Source organism: Heterodontus francisci, chromosome 28 (genome assembly GCF_036365525.1).
Source record: "Heterodontus francisci isolate sHetFra1 chromosome 28, sHetFra1.hap1, whole genome shotgun sequence".
In the NCBI taxonomy this organism is placed as follows: domain Eukaryota; kingdom Metazoa; phylum Chordata; class Chondrichthyes; order Heterodontiformes; family Heterodontidae; genus Heterodontus; species Heterodontus francisci.
The window spans coordinates 20,162,751-20,186,504 of NC_090398.1; the positions used below are offsets into that span (position 1 = coordinate 20,162,751).

The window sequence follows — 23,754 nt, forward strand, 5'->3', positions numbered from 1 at the left end:
CCAAAAGCCTTTACGCCACCGACATTAAACTGACTGGCCTGTAATTGCTGGGCTCATCCTGACACCCTTTCTTGAACAAGGGTGTAACATTTGCAATTCTCCAGTCCTCTGGCACCACCTCAGTATCTAAGGAAGATTATGTCCAGTGGAGACTCGATAGAGGTTTAGAACCATAGAAAAGTTACAGCACAGAAGGAAGCCATTCAGCCCATCATGTCTGCGCCAGCTGAAAAAAAAACTAGCCACCCAATCTAATCCCACCTTCCAGCATCTGCTCCTTGCAGGTTACTGCATTTCAGCTGCAGGTCCAGGTAACTTTTAAATGGGTTGAGGGTTTCTGCCTCCACCACTGATCCGGGCAGTGAATTCCAGACATCACCACCCTCTGGTTGGACAATATTTTCTTCATGTCCCCTCTAATTCTTCTATCAATCACCTTAAATCTGTGCCCTCGGTAAGTGACCTCTCCGCGAGGGGAAACAGGTCCTTCCTGTCTACTCTATCTTGGCCCCTCATAATTTTATACACCTCAATTAGTCAGCCCTCAGCCTCCTCGGTTCTGAGGAAAACAACCCTAGACGAACCAATCTTTCCTCATAGCGGCAATTTTACCAAGATTATGACAGGTTTGGATAAGATCGATAAAGAAATGCTGTTCCCATTAGTTGATGCTATGAGGACTAGGGGCCACAGATCTAAGATTTTGTGTAAGAGATGCAGGGGGGAGTGGAAAATATGAGGGAGAATTTTCTTCACAGCAAGTGTCAATGAGCTGAAACTCGCTGTCTCTCAGGACAGTGGAAGTGGAGATGATCAATGATTTATCAATGAAATTGGATGGGCACTTGAGAGAAATAAATTTGAAAAGCTATGGGGATAGAACAGGGGTATGGGGCTGACTGGATTGCACTACAGAGAGCCAGCATGGACGCAATGGGCCAAATGGCCTCCTTCTGTGCTGTAATACCTCAATTTAAGACTTGCGGTCAAACTAGTTGCATGAAAAAGCAGAGGCAGTGGAGGTGTCGAGAGAGGTGCAGCAGAGTGTTGTCAGTGGACATGTGAAAGCTGAGCCCTTGTCTTTACATTGTGTCTCCAAGGAGCAGCATAAGGATGAGAAATAGGAGGGGGTGAGGAGAGATCCATGGGGGTCTCCAGAGGCAATGGTGCAGGGGCAGGAAGAGAAGCCACTGAACAAGATTCTCTGGCTATCATTGGATGGGTAAGAGTGGAAACAAGTGAGTTCAGTCCCATTGAGCTGGACAATGAAGGAGAGGCACCGAAGCAGGATGTGTAGGAATCGGTTCGGACCTGTATAGGTAAAGAAGTCTCGACACCATTCGAAATCAATTACTCTTTATTGCTTGCAAGCTGAACTCAGCTGATTCTACTGCGCAGGAGCACACGCCCCACTGACAGTGTCACAAGTGAGTTCAGTTTAAACAATGCGAGTAGCATTTATACATTTCAGAGCGTCACTTGTTATTCTAAATTTAGTGTGGTTGCATAAGCAATTTACAGAAGCAGAAGGTTCAGCAGATTATTCTTTGCTCACATCCCCATATCTGTCATGGGTTCCGTCTACACCTTGAGACAGTTAGTGTGGTTAGATTAGGTACAAGCTGCATCCTGTTATCACTGTTTCTGAAGCGTTAGCACACCCAATCTGGAGGTCACGAACTTGCAATAGTTAGTGAATGAGTCATTTTTGTCTGCTGAGCTTTCTTATCCGAACAAACCAGATGGAACATTTTACTGCTGACATGACCTCGCAGATCATGCAGCCGGGAGTTTAGTCTCGTTTTCTCTAAAACTTGTTTTCATTGTCTTTTCTGGGTCAGGGCTAGGAGTCCGAGCAATTTTCCACATTTCCTCCTTTTATCATATCATGACAACAAAACATGCGGAGCGGAGAGGTAGGGGGCTTAAAGTAGTCGTGATCATTAAGTCCTTCAACATCAATACCTGCCAGTCGGGTAACCTCCCTGATTTCCACCTCGTCAGTAGCAGAGGTGCTTCTGGGAGGCTCCGAAGCGGTGGGACGATAACGTACGGGGAGCTGGGTCATGGTAGTCATTTCCCCACAATATCGGATCAGGAGGCACTTAATGATGCTTTGGAAGGCGGAAAAAAGGAGCATAACCACGACTATTACCAAAGAATGCATAATCCAGGTTCCCCAGCCACCGCCAAACAGCCAGTTCAGCCAATCCTCTCCTACTTTAGGGCCCTGCCTGAAATCATCAAGCTGGTCTTTAATGGCGTTAATGGCCTCGGTGATGTTGAGCGATTCATCCCGTACATTGGTAATACATTTGTCCCCCACGATCATACACACTCCCCCTTGCTGGGCCAGGGGGTAGTCTATAGCATAACGGGTCTGTTGGGTGTATAGTCGCAGTTCGGACAGCTCTCGATTGATGGCTTCCAGACCCCTTCTAGTGCTATTTCCCAGGATAGTTAGGCCGCAAATGAGATAATTCCTATTCTTAGCAGCTACGACTCCCGCCGATCCTCCCAGCGAGAGAGCACTAAGGAATCCGTAGCCCAGTGACGATCCCAGGGTAATAGGATCCTTCCAATCGGCGCAGAAGTCTGAACTGATAGCCCGGGCCACTATTCTCCTGCGAGTGTGAGAGTCTCTTGGGGGCATGGGACGGTGAGTGGTCCTATTGCTCCGACTGCAAAACGAATCGGGAGAGTTGGTGTTGCCGTTGTGTAAGTGCCGTTGAGGAGAAACATGAATCCCCTCTTGGCTCGGTAACATGTAATAATTTTGTTATTGATCTGTGTGAACTGGACGTACCACCAGTTGCGGGGGTCGGTTGATCTTCCATTTGACCCGATCATTTGGTGCGAATCGAATGGATACGACCATGCGTCTGAGCTCACATGGGTTCCATTACAATGGCCGCAAATGAATTGCCTGCCTGCCGTGACGTTGAAACATCTTTCCTTATCACATGTACATGAAAACTGGCCTCGGTGTATTTGGCAATGCTGGCGAGCACACTGTCTCTGTACACAAGTAGCGTTCTTAGGGACGAGGGCATAGGCACATCCCCAGCCCTGTCCCGTAAAACACAGGGGAAAATCCTCCCTCTTTGAACAGCTAGTCCCCCCTGTCCCCTGCACCCCCCTGCAATTGGGATGAGTGGGATCTATTAATTCTACACATCTTCCCTGCATACTCCTGTTGTATCTGCCCTCCTGTCCCTCACAGGGTTGACCTGATGTCTCGACAGTGTACAGTTGGAGAGGGTTCCAACCAGGAGTGGCCACAAATAAGGCCTCAACCGATCTGGCCAAGGGGTAACATACAGTCCGATTTCCATACAATTTGGTATGGACCTGGTGGAAAAGATTATCCTTCAATCCTTTGACCTGGGTGACCGTGACAATGTAGGTTATCGCAACTAAGAGTCCAAAGCTGAGGAGACTTTTTTGCAATGGCTCTTGTGAACCCATTTTGGTTTTCCTTTTAACTTGACAGCTGTAGGGGTTGTCAGGATGATATGGTACGGTCCTCTCCACCGGGTGCCGAGCTTCCGCTTGTTCCACTCTTTAATCAGGATGAAATCGCCGGGTTTCAGATCGCTCGACCAGTCGGCTGGTGATTCATCAGTCCCTTGGCATTTTTTTTCTGGACCGCTCTAACCTGCGAATGGAGAGCTTTGAGAGCAGAGGTTAGTGCCATCATTTAAGATATCATCTGGTCACTCATTACAGATCTAGAGTTCCCACAGGGTCAGTGGTTCATGGAGTCCTCATTGGTCGGCCATATAATATTTCGGCCGCCGAGAGTCCATGAGTTGTTTGAGGAGTGATCCTCATATGAAACAGGGCGATTGGTAAGACCTGAAGCCAATTTAGTCTAGTTTCGATTGTCAATTTTGCAAGTTTGGTTTTCAATGTTTGGTTAGCTCTTTCCACTACTCCAGCAGCTTGTGGCCGCTGTGGACAGTGGAATTGTTGTCTAATTTTTAATGCCGAACATAATTCAACGTTTATTTGTCCCACAAAATGTGGACCATTATCTGAACTTATAGCGTGAGGTATGCCGAACCTTGGAATGACATCCTTCATCAATATTTTCACCACTGTTTCAGCAGTATTATCTACTGTGGGGTAAGCTTCTATCCACCTCATAAATACATCGAATAAAACAAGACAATATTTGTAACTATGTACACGGGGTAATTCAATAAAATCAATCTGAACAGTTGAAAAAGGTCCATCTGGCAAGGGTGTGGAGCCCTGCTTACATTTTGCGCCCTGGCCAATGTTGTATTTCTGACAAGTTGTGCACCTTGCAGCCACTCTTTCAGCGCTTGAAGAGAAATTCGGGCTCCACCAGGATTGCAATAATAATTTTACCATTCCCTCCTTGCCAAGATGTGTACATGTGTGGACAGAGTCCAGGAATAATGGTAAAAATGCATCGGGCAGACAGACCTGCCCTGCAGGGGAAGTCCAAAGGTTGGATTTGTTGTCAAAGGTATAACCCGAGGACTGCCAAACCTGTTTTTCTGAGTCAGAGGTGTCCCTCTGACATTCAGAAACAACCTCAATGCTCGGTAAAGCCTCGGTATCAGAAGTGGGAATCACTGAATCAGGTTTTTTCCTGTTCATCATTTGAGGGACTACCAAAGCACAAAAGGTGCGAGCATGTTTGGCTGCCAAATCAGCTCTATTGTTACCTTGAGCGACATCAGAATCAAGGGGAACGTGAGCAGGACATTTAATGATCGCCAATTGTCGGGGCAACTGGATAGCCTGTAAAAGATTCTCAACGTAGACCTCATTGCAAATGGACGTGCCGGCAGATGTGAAAAATCCGCGCTGGGACCAAAGTTGGGCAAAATCATGGGCGACTCCGAAAGCGTATTGGGAGTCCGTATAAAGGTTCACAACCTTGTCCTGGGCCAGAATACATGCACGGGTCAGGGCAAAGAGTTCAGCTTTCTGAGCTGAAGTAGATTCCAGGAAGGCAGCTGCTTCCAGGACGTGGTGATCATCCACAATAGCGTATCCAGCAGAGCGTTGGCCGTCAGGTGTCAATGAGGAACTGCCGTCTACGTATAGGATCAGCTCCGTGTTCAGAAAGGGCTGGTCGGAGAGGTCGGAACGGGAGACCGTGAGGTGGTGGTTTAACTCGATACAATCATGAGGGGGACTGGACAGAGTGGACGGAGGATCTTCAAGAAAGAGGGCTGGGTTGATGGCTGAACAATAGTGAAAGGATATAAAGAAATTCTGCAGTAGCGATATCTCATAGCGACTTTGCCGGGCAGTAGTGAGGTGCTGGGTCTGTTGGCTTGTGAGTAAGGCCACCACTGAGTGCGTGGTATAAATATGGACCAGTTTCTGTAATGTGAGACTGGAGGAGGCCTGGACAAGTGCGTGTGTCAAGAATGGCGGGGAACAAGGAGGGTTCCAGCGAAACATGGGCTCCTTCTGACCGTACCAAATATCGCCCTCGTCGTCAGTGTCCGTGTTCCCCATATCGGAGTCATCTTCTCGTTGGTATAGTTCTTTAGGGAGTAACTTGGATGGTTCCGAAGCGGGTTTAGGTTCGTTTTTGGTTCTCAGTCTTGTCCGGGTAGTGATCGGGTCAGTGGATGAACGTGGGCTGTGTCGGGGGGTGGGCATGGGCGGCTGTAGTGGAGGTCCAGGGGTTAGGGGAGGGGACGGTCTCAACGAGGGGGCCGTCGTAGAACCCTCCACAGGGCCGGCAAGGAAGGAAACCAACTCAAAAGTAAACTTATATTTTAGAGACAGCAAGATATTGGAGATGCTGGAAGTCTGAAAAAAACCAATAAAATGTTGGAAACCCTCAGTGGGTCAGACAGTGTCTGTGGGGAGAGGATGGTGAGGTTAATGGTTCAGGTTGATGACCATTCCTGAGAACAGGATCAGGATCTGAAACATTAACCCCACCTTCCTCTCTCCACAGATACTCTCTGATCCACTGAGTATTTCCAGCATTTTCTGCTTTATTTCTAATATCATTCCTCACCCCATTTCAGACTAGATTCTGTGTTTTCTTGGTTTGGATTCTATTTCAGAATACACTAGGAAACTGATGTTGGCTTTGTATCCAACATTGATTTTGGAAGCACATTCCCTGCTTGCTTTGACCACTGTTGTTCGATTTCTGTATTGTGTGTCTCTGAGACCAATGAAATAGGAGGTAAACACTCACCCGGTGTTTAATGTCTTTTACCATCTCCAGTACTAAACATTGGGCTTGTTGAAAGGTAATGAAGCTGTGTTCAGCATTCACTATCTGACAATACACCACATCTGCTGGTCAGAGGCCATGCTGATCTTTGAGGTTTGTCTCTGCATCGTGTTCAGTGAATTGACAGGAATGAGTTTCACAGTTCAATCTCCTATTTGATTTGTCCCCAAATCTGAGACATTTTAACACTGATCGGACGGATGATGTTGGTGTGAGTTCAGCCCCACGTAATAAACAGACAGGTGTCCATCTGCTGGGCTCTGCCCAAGACGAGAGTCACCCCTCAGATCAAATCCCTTTACTCAAAATTGTACACAAGATTCACTTGGACCTCTGTGTGGTTATGAAGGTGTTTCTGGTTTTTGTGTATTTTGAGACAGAAACTGATCTCACTTCACATTCCACTGCACGGCCTCATTCTGGGTAATTGTTCTCGATGGTCAGACTCTCCCAGTCTCATTCTCACCATTTCCTAAATTACCTCATTAGCTTTTTACTGTCTACAGGACCAGTGTTTCTCAGAGTAAATTGGACTTTCTCTTACCTTTCTCCCCAGTCGATCTATGGAAGCTCTTTGAATCAAAGGGTTCTCTCTGGTTGGTGCTTTCACAATCCTGTGCTAGTTCACCTGCTGTTGTTCCTCAGTTGACAATCCCTGTTTACATCCAGCTGTGGACGTTTCTCATCACTCCGTCATTCACCAGGAGATCTAACTACAGCATAACAGAAAATGAGAAGGATGCAGGCGGTGTGAGGTAATGTAATGTACACTTGTCTTCTAACCCATCAAAGTGAAATTTAAGAGACAAATTTTTCTGTTTGATTTTGTTCCTTTCCACAGATCCCCGGTCTGTCCAACTGGGCTACAGGAAAACAACCAGTGTTTGCGGCAGAAACGTGACTTTTTTCTCGGCACCGTGGACATACTGACACGGTAATAGAAACTGTCTCTTGGATTGCTGAGGTAACAGAGGGACCAACGGCTGCTGGGATCCTCCACGTCTTCAGGATCAGGGCCTTGTGTGTCTGGTGAATTCAGTCCCTTTCTCAGATCCCCAACTCACCCACCTGGAATTCCCACAAACCTTCACAAATGAATATGGAAATGTGGCATTTTACCTCTGTACTAGAGGCAAACGTCTGATCTCACTGGGTCCATCCTCCCCAGGTTACACACTGTCTGATCTCACTGGGTCCATCCTCCCCGGGTTACACACTGTCTGATCTCACTGGGTCCATCCTCCCCAGGTGACACACTGTCTGATCACACTGGGTCCATCCTCCCCGGGTTACACACTGTCTGATCTCACTGGGTCCAGTCTCCCGGGAGACACACTGTCAGATCACACTGGGTCCATCCTCCCCCGGTTCCACACTGTCTGATCTCACTGGGTCCATCCCCCCCGGGTTACACACAGTCTGATCTCACTGGGTCCATCCTCCCCGGGTTACAGACTGTCTGATCTCACTGGATCCACCCTCCCCCGGTTACACACTGTCTGATCACACTGGGTCCATCCTACCCGGGTTACTCACTGACTGATCTCACTGGGTCCATCCTCCCCGGGTTACACACTGTCTGATCTCACTGGGTCCATCCTCCCCGGGTTAGACACTGTCTGATCTCACTGGGTCCATTCTCCCCGGGTTACACACTGTCTGATCTCACTAGGTCCATCCTTCCCGGGTTACACACTGTCTGATCTCACTGGGTCCATCCTCCCCGGGTTCCACACTCTCTGATCTCACTGGGTCCATCCTCCCCGGGTTCCACACTGTCTGATCTCACTGGGTACATCCTTCCCGGGATACACACTGTCTGATCTCACTGGGTCCATCCTTCCCGGGTAACACACTGTCTGATCTCACCGGGTCCATCCTCCCCCGGTTACACACTGTCTGATCTCACTGGGTCCATCCTCCCCTGCTTACACACTGTCTCATCTCACTGGGTCCATCCTCCCCGGGTTACACACTGTCTGATCACACTGGGTCCATCCTCCCCGGGTTAGACACTGTCTGATGTCACTGGGTCCATCCTCCCCGGGTTACACACTGCCTGATCTCACTGGGTCCATCCTGCCCGGGTTAGACACTGTCTGACCTCACTGGGTCCATCCTCCCCAGGTGACACACTGTCTGATCTCACTGGTTCCATCCTCCCCGGGTTACACACTGTCTGATCACACTGGGTCCATCCTCCCCGGGTTACACACTGTCTGATCACACTGGGTCCATCCTCCCCGGGTTACATACTGTCTGATCACACTGTGTCCATCCTCCCCGGGTTACACACTGTCTGATCACACTGGGTCCATCCTCCCCGGGTGACACACTGTCTGATCTCACTGGGTCCATCCTCCCCGGGTGACACACTGTCTGATCTCACTGGGTCCATCCTGCCCGGGCTACTCACTGTCTGATCTCACTGGGTCCATACTCCCAGTGTTACACACTGTATGATCACACTGGCTCCATCCTCCCCAGGATACACACTGTCTGATCTCACTGGGTCCATCCTGCCCGGGTTACACACTGTCTGATCTCACTGGGTCCATTCTCCCCAGGTTACACACTGTCTGATCTCACTGGGTCCATCCTTCGCGGGTTACACACTGTCTGATCTCACTGGGTCCTTCCTTCCCGGTTTACACACTGTCTGATCTCACTGGGTCCATACTCCCAGTGTTACACACTGTATGATCACACTGGGTCCATCCTCCCCAGGATACACACTGTCTGATCTCACTGGGTCCATCCTCCCCGGGTTTCACACTGTCTGATCTCACTGGGTCCATCCTCCCCGGGTTACACACTGTCTGATCTCACTGGGTCCATCCTCCCCGGGTTACACACTGTCTGATCTCACTGGGTCCATCCTCCCCGGGTTACAGACTGTCTGATCTCACTGGATCCACCCTCCCCCGGTTACACACTGTCTGATCTCACTGGGTCCATCCTCCCCGGGTTTCACACTGTCTGATCTCACTGGGTCCATCCTCCCCGGGTTACACACTGTCTGATCTCACTGGGTCCATCCTACCCGGGTTACTCACTGACTGATCTCACTGGGTCCAGCCTCCCCGGGTTACAGACTGTCTGATCTCACCGGGTCCATCCTCCCCGGGTTACACACTGTCTGATCTCACTGGGTCCATCCTCCCCGGGTTACACACTGTCTGATCTCACTGGGTCCATCCTCCCCGGGTTAGACACTGTCTGATCTCACTGGGTCCATTCTCCCCGGGTTACACACTGTCTGATCTCACTAGGTCCATCCTTCCCGGGTTACACACTGTCTGATCTCACTGGGTCCATCCTCCCCGGGTTCCACACTGTCTGATCTCACTGGGTCCATCCTCCCCGGGTTCCACACTGTCTGATCTCACTGGGTACATCCTTCCCGGGATACACACTGTCTGATCTCACTGGGTCCATCCTTCCCGGGTTACACACTGTCTGATCTCACCGGGTCCATCCTCCCCCGGTTACACACTGTCTGATCTCACCGGGTCCATCCTCCCCGGGTTGCACACTGTCTGATCACAGTGGGTTCATCCTCCCCCGGTTACACACTGTCTGATCTCACCGGGTCCATCCACCCCGGGTTCCACACTGTCTTATCTCACTGGGTCCATCCTCCCCGGGTTACACACTGTCTGATCTCACTGGGTCCATCCACCCCGGGTTACACACTGTCTGATCTCACTGGGTCCTTCCTCCCCGGGATACACACTGTCTGATCTCACTGGGTCCATCCTCCCCTGGTTACACACTGTCTGATCTCACTGGGTCCATACTCCCAGTGTTACACACTGTATGATCACACTGGCTCCATCCTCCCCAGGATACACACTGTCTGATCTCACTGGGTCCATCCTGCCCGGGTTACACACTGTCTGATCTCACTGGGTCCATCCTCCCCGGGTTACACACTGCCTGATCTCACTGGGTCCATCCTCCCCAGGTTACACACTGTCTGATCACACTGGTTCCATCCTCCCCGGGTTACACACTGTCTGATCACACTGGGTCCATCCTCCCCGGGTTACACACTGTCTGATCACACTGGGTCCATCATTCCCGGGTTACACACTGTCTGATATAACTGGGTCCATCCATCCCGGGTTACAAACTGGGTCCATCCCCCCCCGGGTTACACACTGTCTGATCACACTGGGTCCATCCTTCCCGGGTTACACACTGTCTGATCTCACCGGGTCCATCCTCCCCGGGTTACACACTGTCTGATCTCACCAGGTCCATCCTGCCCGGGATACTCACTGTCTGATCACACTGGGTCCATCCTCCCCGGGTTACTCAATGTCTGATCTCACTGGGTCCATCCTCCCCGGGTTACACACTGTCTGATCACACTGGGTCCATCCTCCCCGGGTGACACACTGTCTGATCACACTGGGTCCATCCTCCCCGGGTTACATACTGTCTGATCACACTGGGTCCATCCTCCCCGGGTTACACACTGTCTGATCTCACTGGGTCCATCGTCCCCGGGTTACATACTGTCTGATCACACTGTGTCCATCCTCCCCGGGTTACACACTGTCTGATCTCACCGGGTCCATCCTCCCCGGGTTACACACTGTCTGATCTCACCGGGTCCATCCTCCCCGGGTTACACAATGTCTGATCTCACTGGGTCCATCCTGCCCGGGTTACTCACAGTCTGATCACACTGGGTCCATCCTCCCCGGGTTACACACTGATCACACCGGGTCCACCCTCCCCGGGTTACACACTGTCTGATCACACTGGGTCCATCCTCCCCGGGTTACACACTGTCTGATCACACTGGGTCCATCCTCCCCGGGTTACACACTGTCTGATCACACTGGGTCCATCCTCCACGGGTTACACACTGTCTGATCACACTGGGTCCATCCTCCCCGGGTTACTCAGTCTGATCTCACTGGGTCCATCCTCCCCGGGTTGCACACTGTCTGATCTCACTGGGTCCATCCTCCCCGGGTTGCACACTGTCTGATCTCATTGGGTCCATCCTCCCCGGGTTACACACTGTCTGATCACACTGGGTCCATCCTCCCCGGGTTACACACTGTCTGATCACACTGGGTCCATCCTCCCCTGGTTGCACACTGTCTGATCACACTGGGTCCATCCTCCCCGGGTTACACACTGTCTGATCTCACTGGGTACATCCTCCCCGGGTTACACACTGTCTGATCTCACTTGGTCCATCCTCCCCGGGTTAGACACTGTCTGATCTCAGTGGGTCCATCCTCCCCGGGTTGCACACTGTCTGATCACACTGGGTCCATCCTCCCCCGGTTACACACTGCCTGATCTCACCGGGTCCCTCCTCCCCCGGTTACACACTGTCTGATATCACTGGGTCCATACTCCCAGTGTTACACACTGTATGATCACACTGGGTCCATCCTCCCCAGGATACACACTGTCTGATCTCACTGGGTCCATCCTCCCCGGGTTACACACTGTCTGATCTCACTGGGTCCATCCTCCCCGGGTTACACACTGTCTGATCTCACTGGGTCCATCCTCCCCGGGTTACACACTGTCTGATCTCACTGGGTCCATCCTCCCCGGGTTACAGACTGTCTGATCTCACTGGATCCATCCTCCCCCGGTTACACACTGTCTGATCACACTGGGTCCATCCTAGCCGGGTTACTCACTGTCTGATCTCACCGGGTCCATCCTCCCCGGGTTTCAGACTGTCTGATCTAACTGGGCCCATCCTTCCCGGGTTACACACTGTCTAATCTCACTGGGTCCATCCTCCCCGGGTTACACACTGTCTGATCTCACTGGGTCCATCCTTCCCGGGTTACACACTGTCTGATCTCTCTGGGTCCATCCACCCCGGGTTACACACTGTCTGATCTCACTGGGTCCATCCTCCCCGGGATACACACTGTCTGATCTCACTGGGTCCATCCTCCCCTGGTTACACACTGTCTGATCTCACTGGGTCCATACTCCCAGTGTTACACACTGTATGATCACACTGGGTCCATCCTCCCCGGGTTACACACTGTCTGATCACACTGGGTCCATCCTCCCCGGGTTACATACTGTCTGATCACACTGGGTCCATCCTCCCCGGGTTACACACTATCTGATCTCACTGGGTCCATCCTCCCCGGGTTACACACTGTCTGATCTCACTGGGTCCATCCTGCCCGGGCTACTCACTGTCTGATCACACTGGGTCCATCCTCCCCGGGTTACACACTGATCACACCGGGTCCATCCTCCCCGAGTTACACACCGTCTGATCTCACCGGGTCCATCCTTCCCGGGTTACACACTGTCTGATCACACTGGGTCCATACCCCCCCCCGGTTACACACTGTCTGATCTCACTGGGTCCATCCTTCCCGGGTTACACACTGTCTGATCACACTGGGTACATCCTCCCCTGGGTTACACACTATCTGATCGCACTGGGTCCATCCTCCCCGGGTTACACACTGTCTGATCACACTGGGTCCATCCTCCCCGGGTTACTCACTATCTGATCACACTGGGTCCATCCTCCCCGGGTTACACACTGTCTGATCACACTGGGTCCATCCTCCCCGGGTTACACACTGTCTGATCACACTGGGTACATCCTCTCCGGGTTACACACTGTCTGATCGCACTGGGTCCATCCTCCCCGGGTTACACACTGTCTGATCACACTGGGTCCATCCTCCCCGGGTTACTCACTATCTGATCACACTGGGTCCATCCTCCCCGGGTTACACACTGTCTGATCACACTGGGTCCATCCTTCCCAGGTTACACACTGTCTGATCACACTGGGTCCATTCCCTCCCCGGGTTACACACTGTCTGATCGCACTGGGTCCATCCTCCCCGGGTTACACACTGTCTGATCACACTGGGTCCATCCTCCCCGGGTTACATACTGTTGATCACACTGTGTCCATCCTCCCCGGGTTACACACTATCTGATCTCACTGGGTCCATCCTCCCCGGGTTACACACTGTCTGATCTCACCGGGTCCATCCTCCCCGGGTTGCACAATGTCTGATCTGACTGGGTCCATCCTGCCCGGGTGACTCACTGTGTGATCACACTGGGTCCATCCTCCCCGGGTTACATACTGTCTGATCACACTGTGTCCATCCTCCCCGGGTTACACACTATCTGATCTCACTGGGTCCATCCTCCGCGGGCTACACACTGTCTGATCTCACCGGGTCCATCCTCCCCGGGTTACACAATGTCTGAACTCACTGGGTCCATCCTCCCCGGGTTACACACTGTCTGATCTCACTGGGTCCATCCTGCCCGGGTTACACACTGTCTGATCTCACTGGGTACATCCTCCCCGGGTTACACACTGTCTGATCTCACTGGGTCCATCCTCCCCTGGTTGCACACTGTCTGATCACACTGGGTCCATCCTCCCCTGGTTGCACACTGTCTGATCACACTGGGTCCATCCTCCCCGGGTTGCACACTGTCTGATCACACTGGGTCCATCCTCCCCGGGTTACTCACTGTCTGATCACACAGGGTCCATCCTCCCCGGGTTACACACTGATCACACCGGGTCCATCCTCCGGGGGTTACACACTGTCTGATCACACTGGGTCCATCCTCCCCGGGTTACACACTGTCTGATCACACTGGGTCCATCCTCCCCGGGTTACACACTGTCTGATCACACTGGGTCCATCCTCCACGGGTTACACACTGTCTGATCACACTGGGTCGATCCTCCCCGGGTTACTCACTGTCTGATCTCACTGGGTCCATCCTCCCCGGGTTGCACACTGTCTGATCTCACTGGGTCCATCCTCCCCGGGTTACACACTGTCTGATCTCACTGGGTCCATCCTCCCCGGGTTACAGACTGTCTGATCTCACTGGATCCATCCTCCCCCGGTTACACACTGTCTGATCACACTGGGTCCATCCTACCCGGGTTACTCACTGTCTGATCTCACTGGGTCCATCCTCCCCGGGTTACAGACTGTCTGATCTCACCGGGTCCATCCTCCCCGGGTTTCAGACTGTCTGATCTCACTGGGTCCATCCTTCCCGGGTTACACACTGTCTAATCTCACTGGGTCCATCCTCCCCGGGTTACACACTGTCTGATCTCACTGGGTCCATCCTTCCCGGGTTACACACTGTCTGATCTCTCTGGGTCCATCCACCCCGGGTTACACACTGTCTGATCTCACTGGGTCCATCCTCCCCGGGATACACATTGTCTGATCTCACTGGGTCCATCCTCCCCTGGTTACACACTGTCTGATCTCACTGGGTCCATACTCCCAGTGTTACACACTGTATGATCACACTGGGTCCATCCTCCCCGGGTTACACACTGTCTGATCACACTGGGTCCATCCGCCCCGGGTTACATACTGTCTGATCACACTGGGTCCATCCTCCCCGGGTTACACACTGTCTGATCACACTGGGTCCATCCTCCCCGGGTTACATACTGTCTGATCACACTGGGTCCATCCTCCCCGGGTTACACACTGTCTGATCTCACTGGGTCCATCCTGCCCGGGCTACTCACTGTCTGATCACACTGGGTCCATCCTCCCCGGGTTACACACTGATCACACCGGGTCCATCCTCCCCGAGTTACACACCGTCTGATCTCACCGGGTCCATCCTTCCCGGGTTACACACTGTCTGATCACACTGGGTCCATACCCACCCCCGGGTTACACACTGTCTGATCTCACTGGGCCCATCCTTCCCGGGTTACACACTGTCTGATCACACTGGGTACATCCTCCCCTGGGTTACACACTGTCTGATCGCACTGGGTCCATCCTCCCCGGGTTACACACTGTCTGATCACACTGGGTCCATCCTCCCCGGGTTACTCACTATCTGATCACACTGGGTCCATCCTCCCCGGGTTACACACTGTCTGATCACACTGGGTCCATCCTCCCCGGGTTACACACTGTCTGATCACACTGGGTACATCCTCTCCGGGTTACACACTGTCTGATCGCACTGGGTCCATCCTCCCCGGGTTACACACTGTCTGATCACACTGGGTCCATCCTCCCCGGGTTACTCACTATCTGATCACACTGGGTCCATCCTCCCCGGGTTACACACTGTCTGATCACACTGGGTCCATCCTTCCCAGGTTACACACTGTCTGATCACACTGGGTCCATTCCCCCCCCGGGTTACACACTGTCTGATCGCACTGGGTCCATCCTCCCCGGGTTACACACTGTCTGATCACACTGGGTACATCCTCCCCTGGGTTACACACTGTCTGATCGCACTGGGTCCATCCTCCCCGGGTTACACACTGTCTGATCACACTGGGTCCATCCTCCCCGGGTTACTCACTATCTGATCACACTGGGTCCATCCTCCCCGGGTTACACACTGTCTGATCACACCGGGTCCATCCTCCCCGGGTTACACACTGTCTGATCTCACCGGGTCCATCCTCCCCGGGTTGCACACTGTCTGATCTGACCGGGTCCATCCTGCCCGGGTTACTCACTGTCTGATCACACTGGGTCCATCCTCGCCGGGTTACATACTGTTGATCACACTGTGTCCATCCTCCCCGGGTTACACACTATCTGATCTCACTGGGTCCATCCTCCCCGGGTTACACACTGTCTGATCTCACCGGGTCCATCCTCCCCGGGTTGCACAATGTCTGATCTGACTGGGTCCATCCTGCCCGGGTGACTCACTGTGTGATCACACTGGGTCCATCCTCCCCGGGTTACATACTGTCTGATCACACTGTGTCCATCCTCCCCGGGTTACACACTATCTGATCTCACTGGGTCCATCCTCCGCGGTTTACACACTGTCTGATCTCACCGGGTCCATCCTCCCCGGGTTACACAATGTCTGAACTCACTGGGTCCATCCTCCCCGGGTTACACACTGTCTGATCTCACTGGGTCCATCCTGCCCGGGTTACACACTGTCTGATCTCACTGGGTACATCCTCCCCGGGTTACACACTGTCTGATCTCACTGGGTCCATCCTCCCCTGGTTGCACACTGTCTGATCACACTGGGTCCATCCTCCCCTGGTTGCACACTGTCTGATCACACTGGGTCCATCCTCCCCGGGTTGCACACTGTCTGATCACACTGGGTCCATCCTCCCCGGGTTACTCACTGTCTGATCACACAGGGTCCATCCTCCCCGGGTTACACACTGATCACACCGGGTCCATCCTCCGGGGGTTACACACTGTCTGATCACACTGGGTCCATCCTCCCCGGGTTACACACTGTCTGATCACACTGGGTCCATCCTCCCCGGGTTACACACTGTCTGATCACACTGGGTCCATCCTCCACGGGTTACACACTGTCTGATCACACTGGGTCGATCCTCCCCGGGTTACTCACTGTCTGATCTCACTGGGTCCATCCTCCCCGGGTTGCACACTGTCTGATCTCACTGGGTCCATCCTCCCCGGGTTACACACTGTCTGATCTCACTGGGTCCATCCTCCCCGGGTTACAGACTGTCTGATCTCACTGGATCCATCCTCCCCCGGTTACACACTGTCTGATCACACTGGGTCCATCCTACCCGGGTTACTCACTGTCTGATCTCACTGGGTCCATCCTCCCCGGGTTACAGACTGTCTGATCTCACCGGGTCCATCCTCCCCGGGTTTCAGACTGTCTGATCTCACTGGGTCCATCCTTCCCGGGTTACACACTGTCTAATCTCACTGGGTCCATCCTCCCCGGGTTACACACTGTCTGATCTCACTGGGTCCATCCTTCCCGGGTTACACACTGTCTGATCTCTCTGGGTCCATCCACCCCGGGTTACACACTGTCTGATCTCACTGGGTCCATCCTCCCCGGGATACACATTGTCTGATCTCACTGGGTCCATCCTCCCCTGGTTACACACTGTCTGATCTCACTGGGTCCATACTCCCAGTGTTACACACTGTATGATCACACTGGGTCCATCCTCCCCGGGTTACACACTGTCTGATCACACTGGGTCCATCCTCCCCGGGTTACATACTGTCTGATCACACTGGGTCCATCCTCCCCGGGTTACACACTGTCTGATCACACTGGGTCCATCCTCCCCGGGTTACATACTGTCTGATCACACTGGGTCCATCCTCCCCGGGTTACACACTGTCTGATCTCACTGGGTCCATCCTGCCCGGGCTACTCACTGTCTGATCACACTGGGTCCATCCTCCCCGGGTTACACACTGATCACACCGGGTCCATCCTCCCCGAGTTACACACCGTCTGATCTCACCGGGTCCATCCTTCCCGGGTTACACACTGTCTGATCACACTGGGTCCATCCTTCCCAGGTTACACACTGTCTGATCACACTGGGTCCATTCCCTCCCCGGGTTACACACTGTCTGATCGCACTGGGTCCATCCTCCCCGGGTTACACACTGTCTGATCACACTGGGTCCATCCTCCCCGGGTTACATACTGTTGATCACACTGTGTCCATCCTCCCCGGGTTACACACTATCTGATCTCACTGGGTCCATCCTCCCCGGGTTACACACTGTCTGATCTCACCGGGTCCATCCTCCCCGGGTTGCACAATGTCTGATCTGACTGGGTCCATCCTGCCCGGGTGACTCACTGTGTGATCACACTGGGTCCATCCTCCCCGGGTTACATACTGTCTGATCACACTGTGTCCATCCTCCCCGGGTTACACACTATCTGATCTCACTGGGTCCATCCTCCGCGGGTTACACACTGTCTGATCTCACCGGGTCCATCCTCCCCGGGTTACACAATGTCTGAACTCACTGGGTCCATCCTCCCCGGGTTACACACTGTCTGATCTCACTGGGTCCATCCTGCCCGGGTTACACACTGTCTGATCTCACTGGGTACATCCTCCCCGGGTTACACACTGTCTGATCTCACTGGGTCCATCCTCCCCTGGTTGCACACTGTCTGATCACACTGGGTCCATCCTCCCCTGGTTGCACACTGTCTGATCACACTGGGTCCATCCTCCCCGGGTTACTCACTGTCTGATCACACAGGGTCCATCCTCCCCGGGTTACACACTGATCACACCGGGTCCATCCTCCGGGGGTTACACACTGTCTGATCACACTGGGTCCATCCTCCCCGGGTTACACACTGTCTGATCACACTGGGTCCATCCTCCCCGGGTTACACACTGTCTGATCACACTGGGTCCATCCTCCACGGGTTACACACTGTCTGATCACACTGGGTCGATCCTCCCCGGGTTACTCACTGTCTGATCTCACTGGGTCCATCCTCCCCGGGTTGCACACTGTCTGATCTCACTGGGTCCATCCTCCCCGGGTTACACACTGTCTGATCTCACTGGGTCCATCCTCCCCGGGTTACAGACTGTCTGATCTCACTGGATCCATCCTCCCCCGGTTACACACTGTCTGATCACACTGGGTCCATCCTACCCGGGTTACTCACTGTCTGATCTCACTGGGTCCATCCTCCCCGGGTTACAGACTGTCTGATCTCACCGGGTCCATCCTCCCCGGGTTTCAGACTGTCTGATCTCACTGGGTCCATCCTTCCCGGGTTACACACTGTCTAATCTCACTGGGTCCATCCTCCCCGGGTTACACACTGTCTGATCTCACTGGGTCCATCCTTCCCGGGTTACACACTGTCTGATCTCTCTGGGTCCATCCACCCCGGGTTACACACTGTCTGATCTCACTGGGTCCATCCTCCCCGGGATACACATTGTCTGATCTCACTGGGTCCATCCTCCCCTGGTTACACACTGTCTGATCTCACTGGGTCCATACTCCCAGTGTTACACACTGTATGATCACACTGGGTCCATCCTCCCCGGGTTACACACTGTCTGATCACACTGGGTCCATCCTCCCCGGGTTACATACTGTCTGATCACACTGGGTCCATCCTCCCCGGGTTACACACTGTCTGATCACACTGGGTCCATCCTCCCCGGGTTACATACTGTCTGATCACACTGGGTCCATCCTCCCCGGGTTACACACTGTCTGATCTCACTGGGTCCATCCTGCCCGGGCTACTCACTGTCTGATCACACTGGGTCCATCCTCCCCGGGTTACACACTGATCACACCGGGTCCATCCTCCCCGAGTTACACACCGTCTGATCTCACCGGGTCCATCCTTCCCGGGTTACACACTGTCTGATCACACTGGGTCCATACCCACCCCCGGGTTACACACTGTCTGATCTCACTGGGCCCATCCTTCCCGGGTTACACACTGTCTGATCACACTGGGTACATCCTCCCCTGGGTTACACACTGTCTGATCGCACTGGGTCCATCCTCCCCGGGTTACACACTGTCTGATCACACTGGGTCCATCCTCCCCGGGTTACTCACTATCTGATCACACTGGGTCCATCCTCCCCGGGTTACACACTGTCTGATCACACTGGGTCCATCCTCCCCGGGTTACACACTGTCTGATCACACTGGGTACATCCTCTCCGGGTTACACACTGTCTGATCGCACTGGGTCCATCCTCCCCGGGTTACACACTGTCTGATCACACTGGGTCCATCCTCCCCGGGTTACTCACTATCTGATCACACTGGGTCCATCCTCCCCGGGTTACACACTGTCTGATCACACTGGGTCCATCCTTCCCAGGTTACACACTGTCTGATCACACTGGGTCCATTCCCCCCCCGGGTTACACACTGTCTGATCGCACTGGGTCCATCCTCCCCGGGTTACACACTGTCTGATCACACTGGGTACATCCTCCCCTGGGTTACACACTGTCTGATCGCACTGGGTCCATCCTCCCCGGGTTACACACTGTCTGATCACACTGGGTCCATCCTCCCCGGGTTACTCACTATCTGATCACACTGGGTCCATCCTCCCCGGGTTACACACTGTCTGATCACACCGGGTCCATCCTCCCCGGGTTACACACTGTCTGATCTCACCGGGTCCATCCTCCCCGGGTTGCACACTGTCTGATCTGACCGGGTCCATCCTGCCCGGGTTACTCACTGTCTGATCACACTGGGTCCATCCTCGCCGGGTTACATACTGTTGATCACACTGTGTCCATCCTCCCCGGGTTACACACTATCTGATCTCACTGGGTCCATCCTCCCCGGGTTACACACTGTCTGATCTCACCGGGTCCATCCTCCCCGGGTTGCACAATGTCTGATCTGACTGGGTCCATCCTGCCCGGGTGACTCACTGTGTGATCACACTGGGTCCATCCTCCCCGGGTTACATACTGTCTGATCACACTGTGTCCATCCTCCCCGGGTTACACACTATCTGATCTCACTGGGTCCATCCTCCGCGGGTTACACACTGTCTGATCTCACCGGGTCCATCCTCCCCGGGTTACACAATGTCTGAACTCACTGGGTCCATCCTCCCCGGGTTACACACTGTCTGATCTCACTGGGTCCATCCTGCCCGGGTTACACACTGTCTGATCTCACTGGGTCCATCCACCCCGGGTTACACACTGTCTGATCTCACTGGGTCCATCCTTCCCGGGTTACACACTGTCTGATCTCTCTGGGTCCATCCACCCCGGGTTACACACTGTCTGATCTCACTGGGTCCATCCTCCCCGGGATACACATTGTCTGATCTCACTGGGTCCATCCTCCCCTGGTTACACACTGTCTGATCTCACTGGGTCCATACTCCCAGTGTTACACACTGTATGATCACACTGGGTCCATCCTCCCCGGGTTACACACTGTCTGATCACACTGGGTCCATCCTCCCCGGGTTACATACTGTCTGATCACACTGGGTCCATCCTCCCCGGGTTACACACTGTCTGATCACACTGGGTCCATCCTCCCCGGGTTACATACTGTCTGATCACACTGGGTCCATCCTCCCCGGGTTACACACTGTCTGATCTCACTGGGTCCATCCTGCCCGGGCTACTCACTGTCTGATCACACTGGGTCCATCCTCCCCGGGTTACACACTGATCACACCGGGTCCATCCTCCCCGAGTTACACACCGTCTGATCTCACCGGGTCCATCCTTCCCGGGTTACACACTGTCTGATCACACTGGGTCCATACCCACCCCCGGGTTACACACTGTCTGATCTCACTGGGCCCATCCTTCCCGGGTTACACACTGTCTGATCACACTGGGTACATCCTCCCCTGGGTTACACACTGTCTGATCGCACTGGGTCCATCCTCCCCGGGTTACACACTGTCTGATCACACTGGGTCCATCCTCCCCGGGTTACTCACTATCTGATCACACTGGGTCCATCCTCCCCGGGTTACACACTGTCTGATCACACTGGGTCCATCCTCCCCGGGTTACACACTGTCTGATCACACTGGGTACATCCTCTCCGGGTTACACACTGTCTGATCGCACTGGGTCCATCCTCCCCGGGTTACACACTGTCTGATCACACTGGGTCCATCCTCCCCGGGTTACTCACTATCTGATCACACTGGGTCCATCCTCCCCGGGTTACACACTGTCTGATCACACTGGGTCCATCCTTCCCAGGTTACACACTGTCTGATCACACTGGGTCCATTCCCCCCCCGGGTTACACACTGTCTGATCGCACTGGGTCCATCCTCCCCGGGTTACACACTGTCTGATCACACTGGGTACATCCTCCCCTGGGTTACACACTGTCTGATCGCACTGGGTCCATCCTCCCCGGGTTACACACTGTCTGATCACACTGGGTCCATCCTCCCCGGGTTACTCACTATCTGATCACACTGGGTCCATCCTCCCCGGGTTACACACTGTCTGATCACACCGGGTCCATCCTCCCCGGGTTACACACTGTCTGATCTCACCGGGTCCATCCTCCCCGGGTTGCACACTGTCTGATCTGACCGGGTCCATCCTGCCCGGGTTACTCACTGTCTGATCACACTGGGTCCATCCTCGCCGGGTTACATACTGTTGATCACACTGTGTCCATCCTCCCCGGGTTACACACTATCTGATCTCACTGGGTCCATCCTCCCCGGGTTACACACTGTCTGATCTCACCGGGTCCATCCTCCCCGGGTTGCACAATGTCTGATCTGACTGGGTCCATCCTGCCCGGGTGACTCACTGTGTGATCACACTGGGTCCATCCTCCCCGGGTTACATACTGTCTGATCACACTGTGTCCATCCTCCCCGGGTTACACACTATCTGATCTCACTGGGTCCATCCTCCGCGGGTTACACACTGTCTGATCTCACCGGGTCAATCCTCCCCGGGTTACACAATGTCTGATCTCACTGGGTCCATCCTCCCCGGGTTACACACTGTCTGATCTCACTGGGTCCATCCTGCCCGGGTTACACACTGTCTGATCTCACTGGGTACATCATCCCCGGGTTACACACTGTCTGATCTCACTGGGTCCATCCTCCCCTGGTTGCACACTGTCTGATCACACTGGGTCAATCCTCCCCGGGTTGCACACTGTCTGATCTCACTGGGTCCATCCTCCCCGGGTTGCACACTGTCTGATCTCACTGGGTCCATCCTCCCCGGGTTGCACACTGTCTGATCTCACTGGGTCCATCCTCCGCGGGTTGCACACTGTCTGATCACACTGGGTCCATCCTCCCCGGGTTACTCAGTCTGATCACACAGGGTCCATCCTCCCCGGGTTACACACTGATCACACCGGGTCCATCCTCCGGGGGTTACACACTGTCTGATCACACTGGGTCCATCCTCCCCGGGTTACACACTGTCTGATCACACTGGGTCCATCCTCCCCGGGTTACACACTGTCTGATCACACTGGGTCCATCCTCCACGGGTTACACACTGTCTGATCACACTGGGTCGATCCTCCCCGGGTTACTCACTGTCTGATCTCACTGGGTCCATCCTCCCCGGGTTGCACACTGTCTGATCTCACTGGGTCCATCCTCCCCGAGTTGCACACTGTCTGATCTCACTGGGTCCATCCTCCACGGATTACACACTGTCTGATCACACTGTGTCCATCCTCCCCGGGTTACACACTGTCTGATCACACTGGGTCCATCCTCCCCGGGTTACACACTGTCTGATCTCACTGGGTACATCCTCCCCGGGTTACACACTGTCTGATATCACTGGGTCCATCCTCCCTGGGTTAGACACTGTCTGATCTCACTGGGTCCATCCTCCCCGGGTTGCACACTGTCTGATCACACTGGGTCCATCCTCCCCCGGTTACTCACTGCCTGATCTCACTGGGTCCATACTCCCAGCGTTACACACTGTATGATCACAATGGGACCATCCTCCCGAGGATACACACTGTCTGATCTCACTGGGTCCATCCTCCCCGGGTTACACACTGTCTGATCTCACTGGGTCCACCCTCCCCCGGTTACAGACTGTCTGATCACACTGGGTCCATCCTCCCCCGGTTACACACTGTCTGATCTCACTGGGTCCATCCTCCCTGGGTTACACACTGTCTGATCACACTGGGTCCATCCTCCCCGGGTTACAGACTGTCTGA

The 23,754-nt window shown here is 53.8% G+C and overlaps 1 protein-coding gene across 2 annotated transcripts in view; it reads right to left on the bottom strand.

Moving 5' to 3' along the window:
• Positions 1 to 1,339: 1,339 nt before the first annotated feature.
• LOC137385119 (endogenous retrovirus group FC1 Env polyprotein-like) overlaps positions 1,340 to 23,754 on the bottom strand; it is a 43,915-nt gene continuing 21,500 nt past the window's right edge. The window contains exons 2-3 of one of the 2 annotated variants that reach the window (XM_068059914.1): positions 6,789 to 6,953; positions 1,340 to 3,672 (exon numbers count right to left, since the gene is read on the bottom strand). In XM_068059914.1, the coding sequence (XP_067916015.1) occupies positions 1,844 to 2,767 (924 nt within the window). In that variant the 5' untranslated portion in view covers positions 2,768 to 3,672; positions 6,789 to 6,953 and the 3' untranslated portion in view covers positions 1,340 to 1,843. Of the gene's footprint in view, positions 3,673 to 6,788; positions 6,958 to 23,754 lie in introns of both variants that reach the window. The other variant, XM_068059913.1, reaches the window with a different exon arrangement.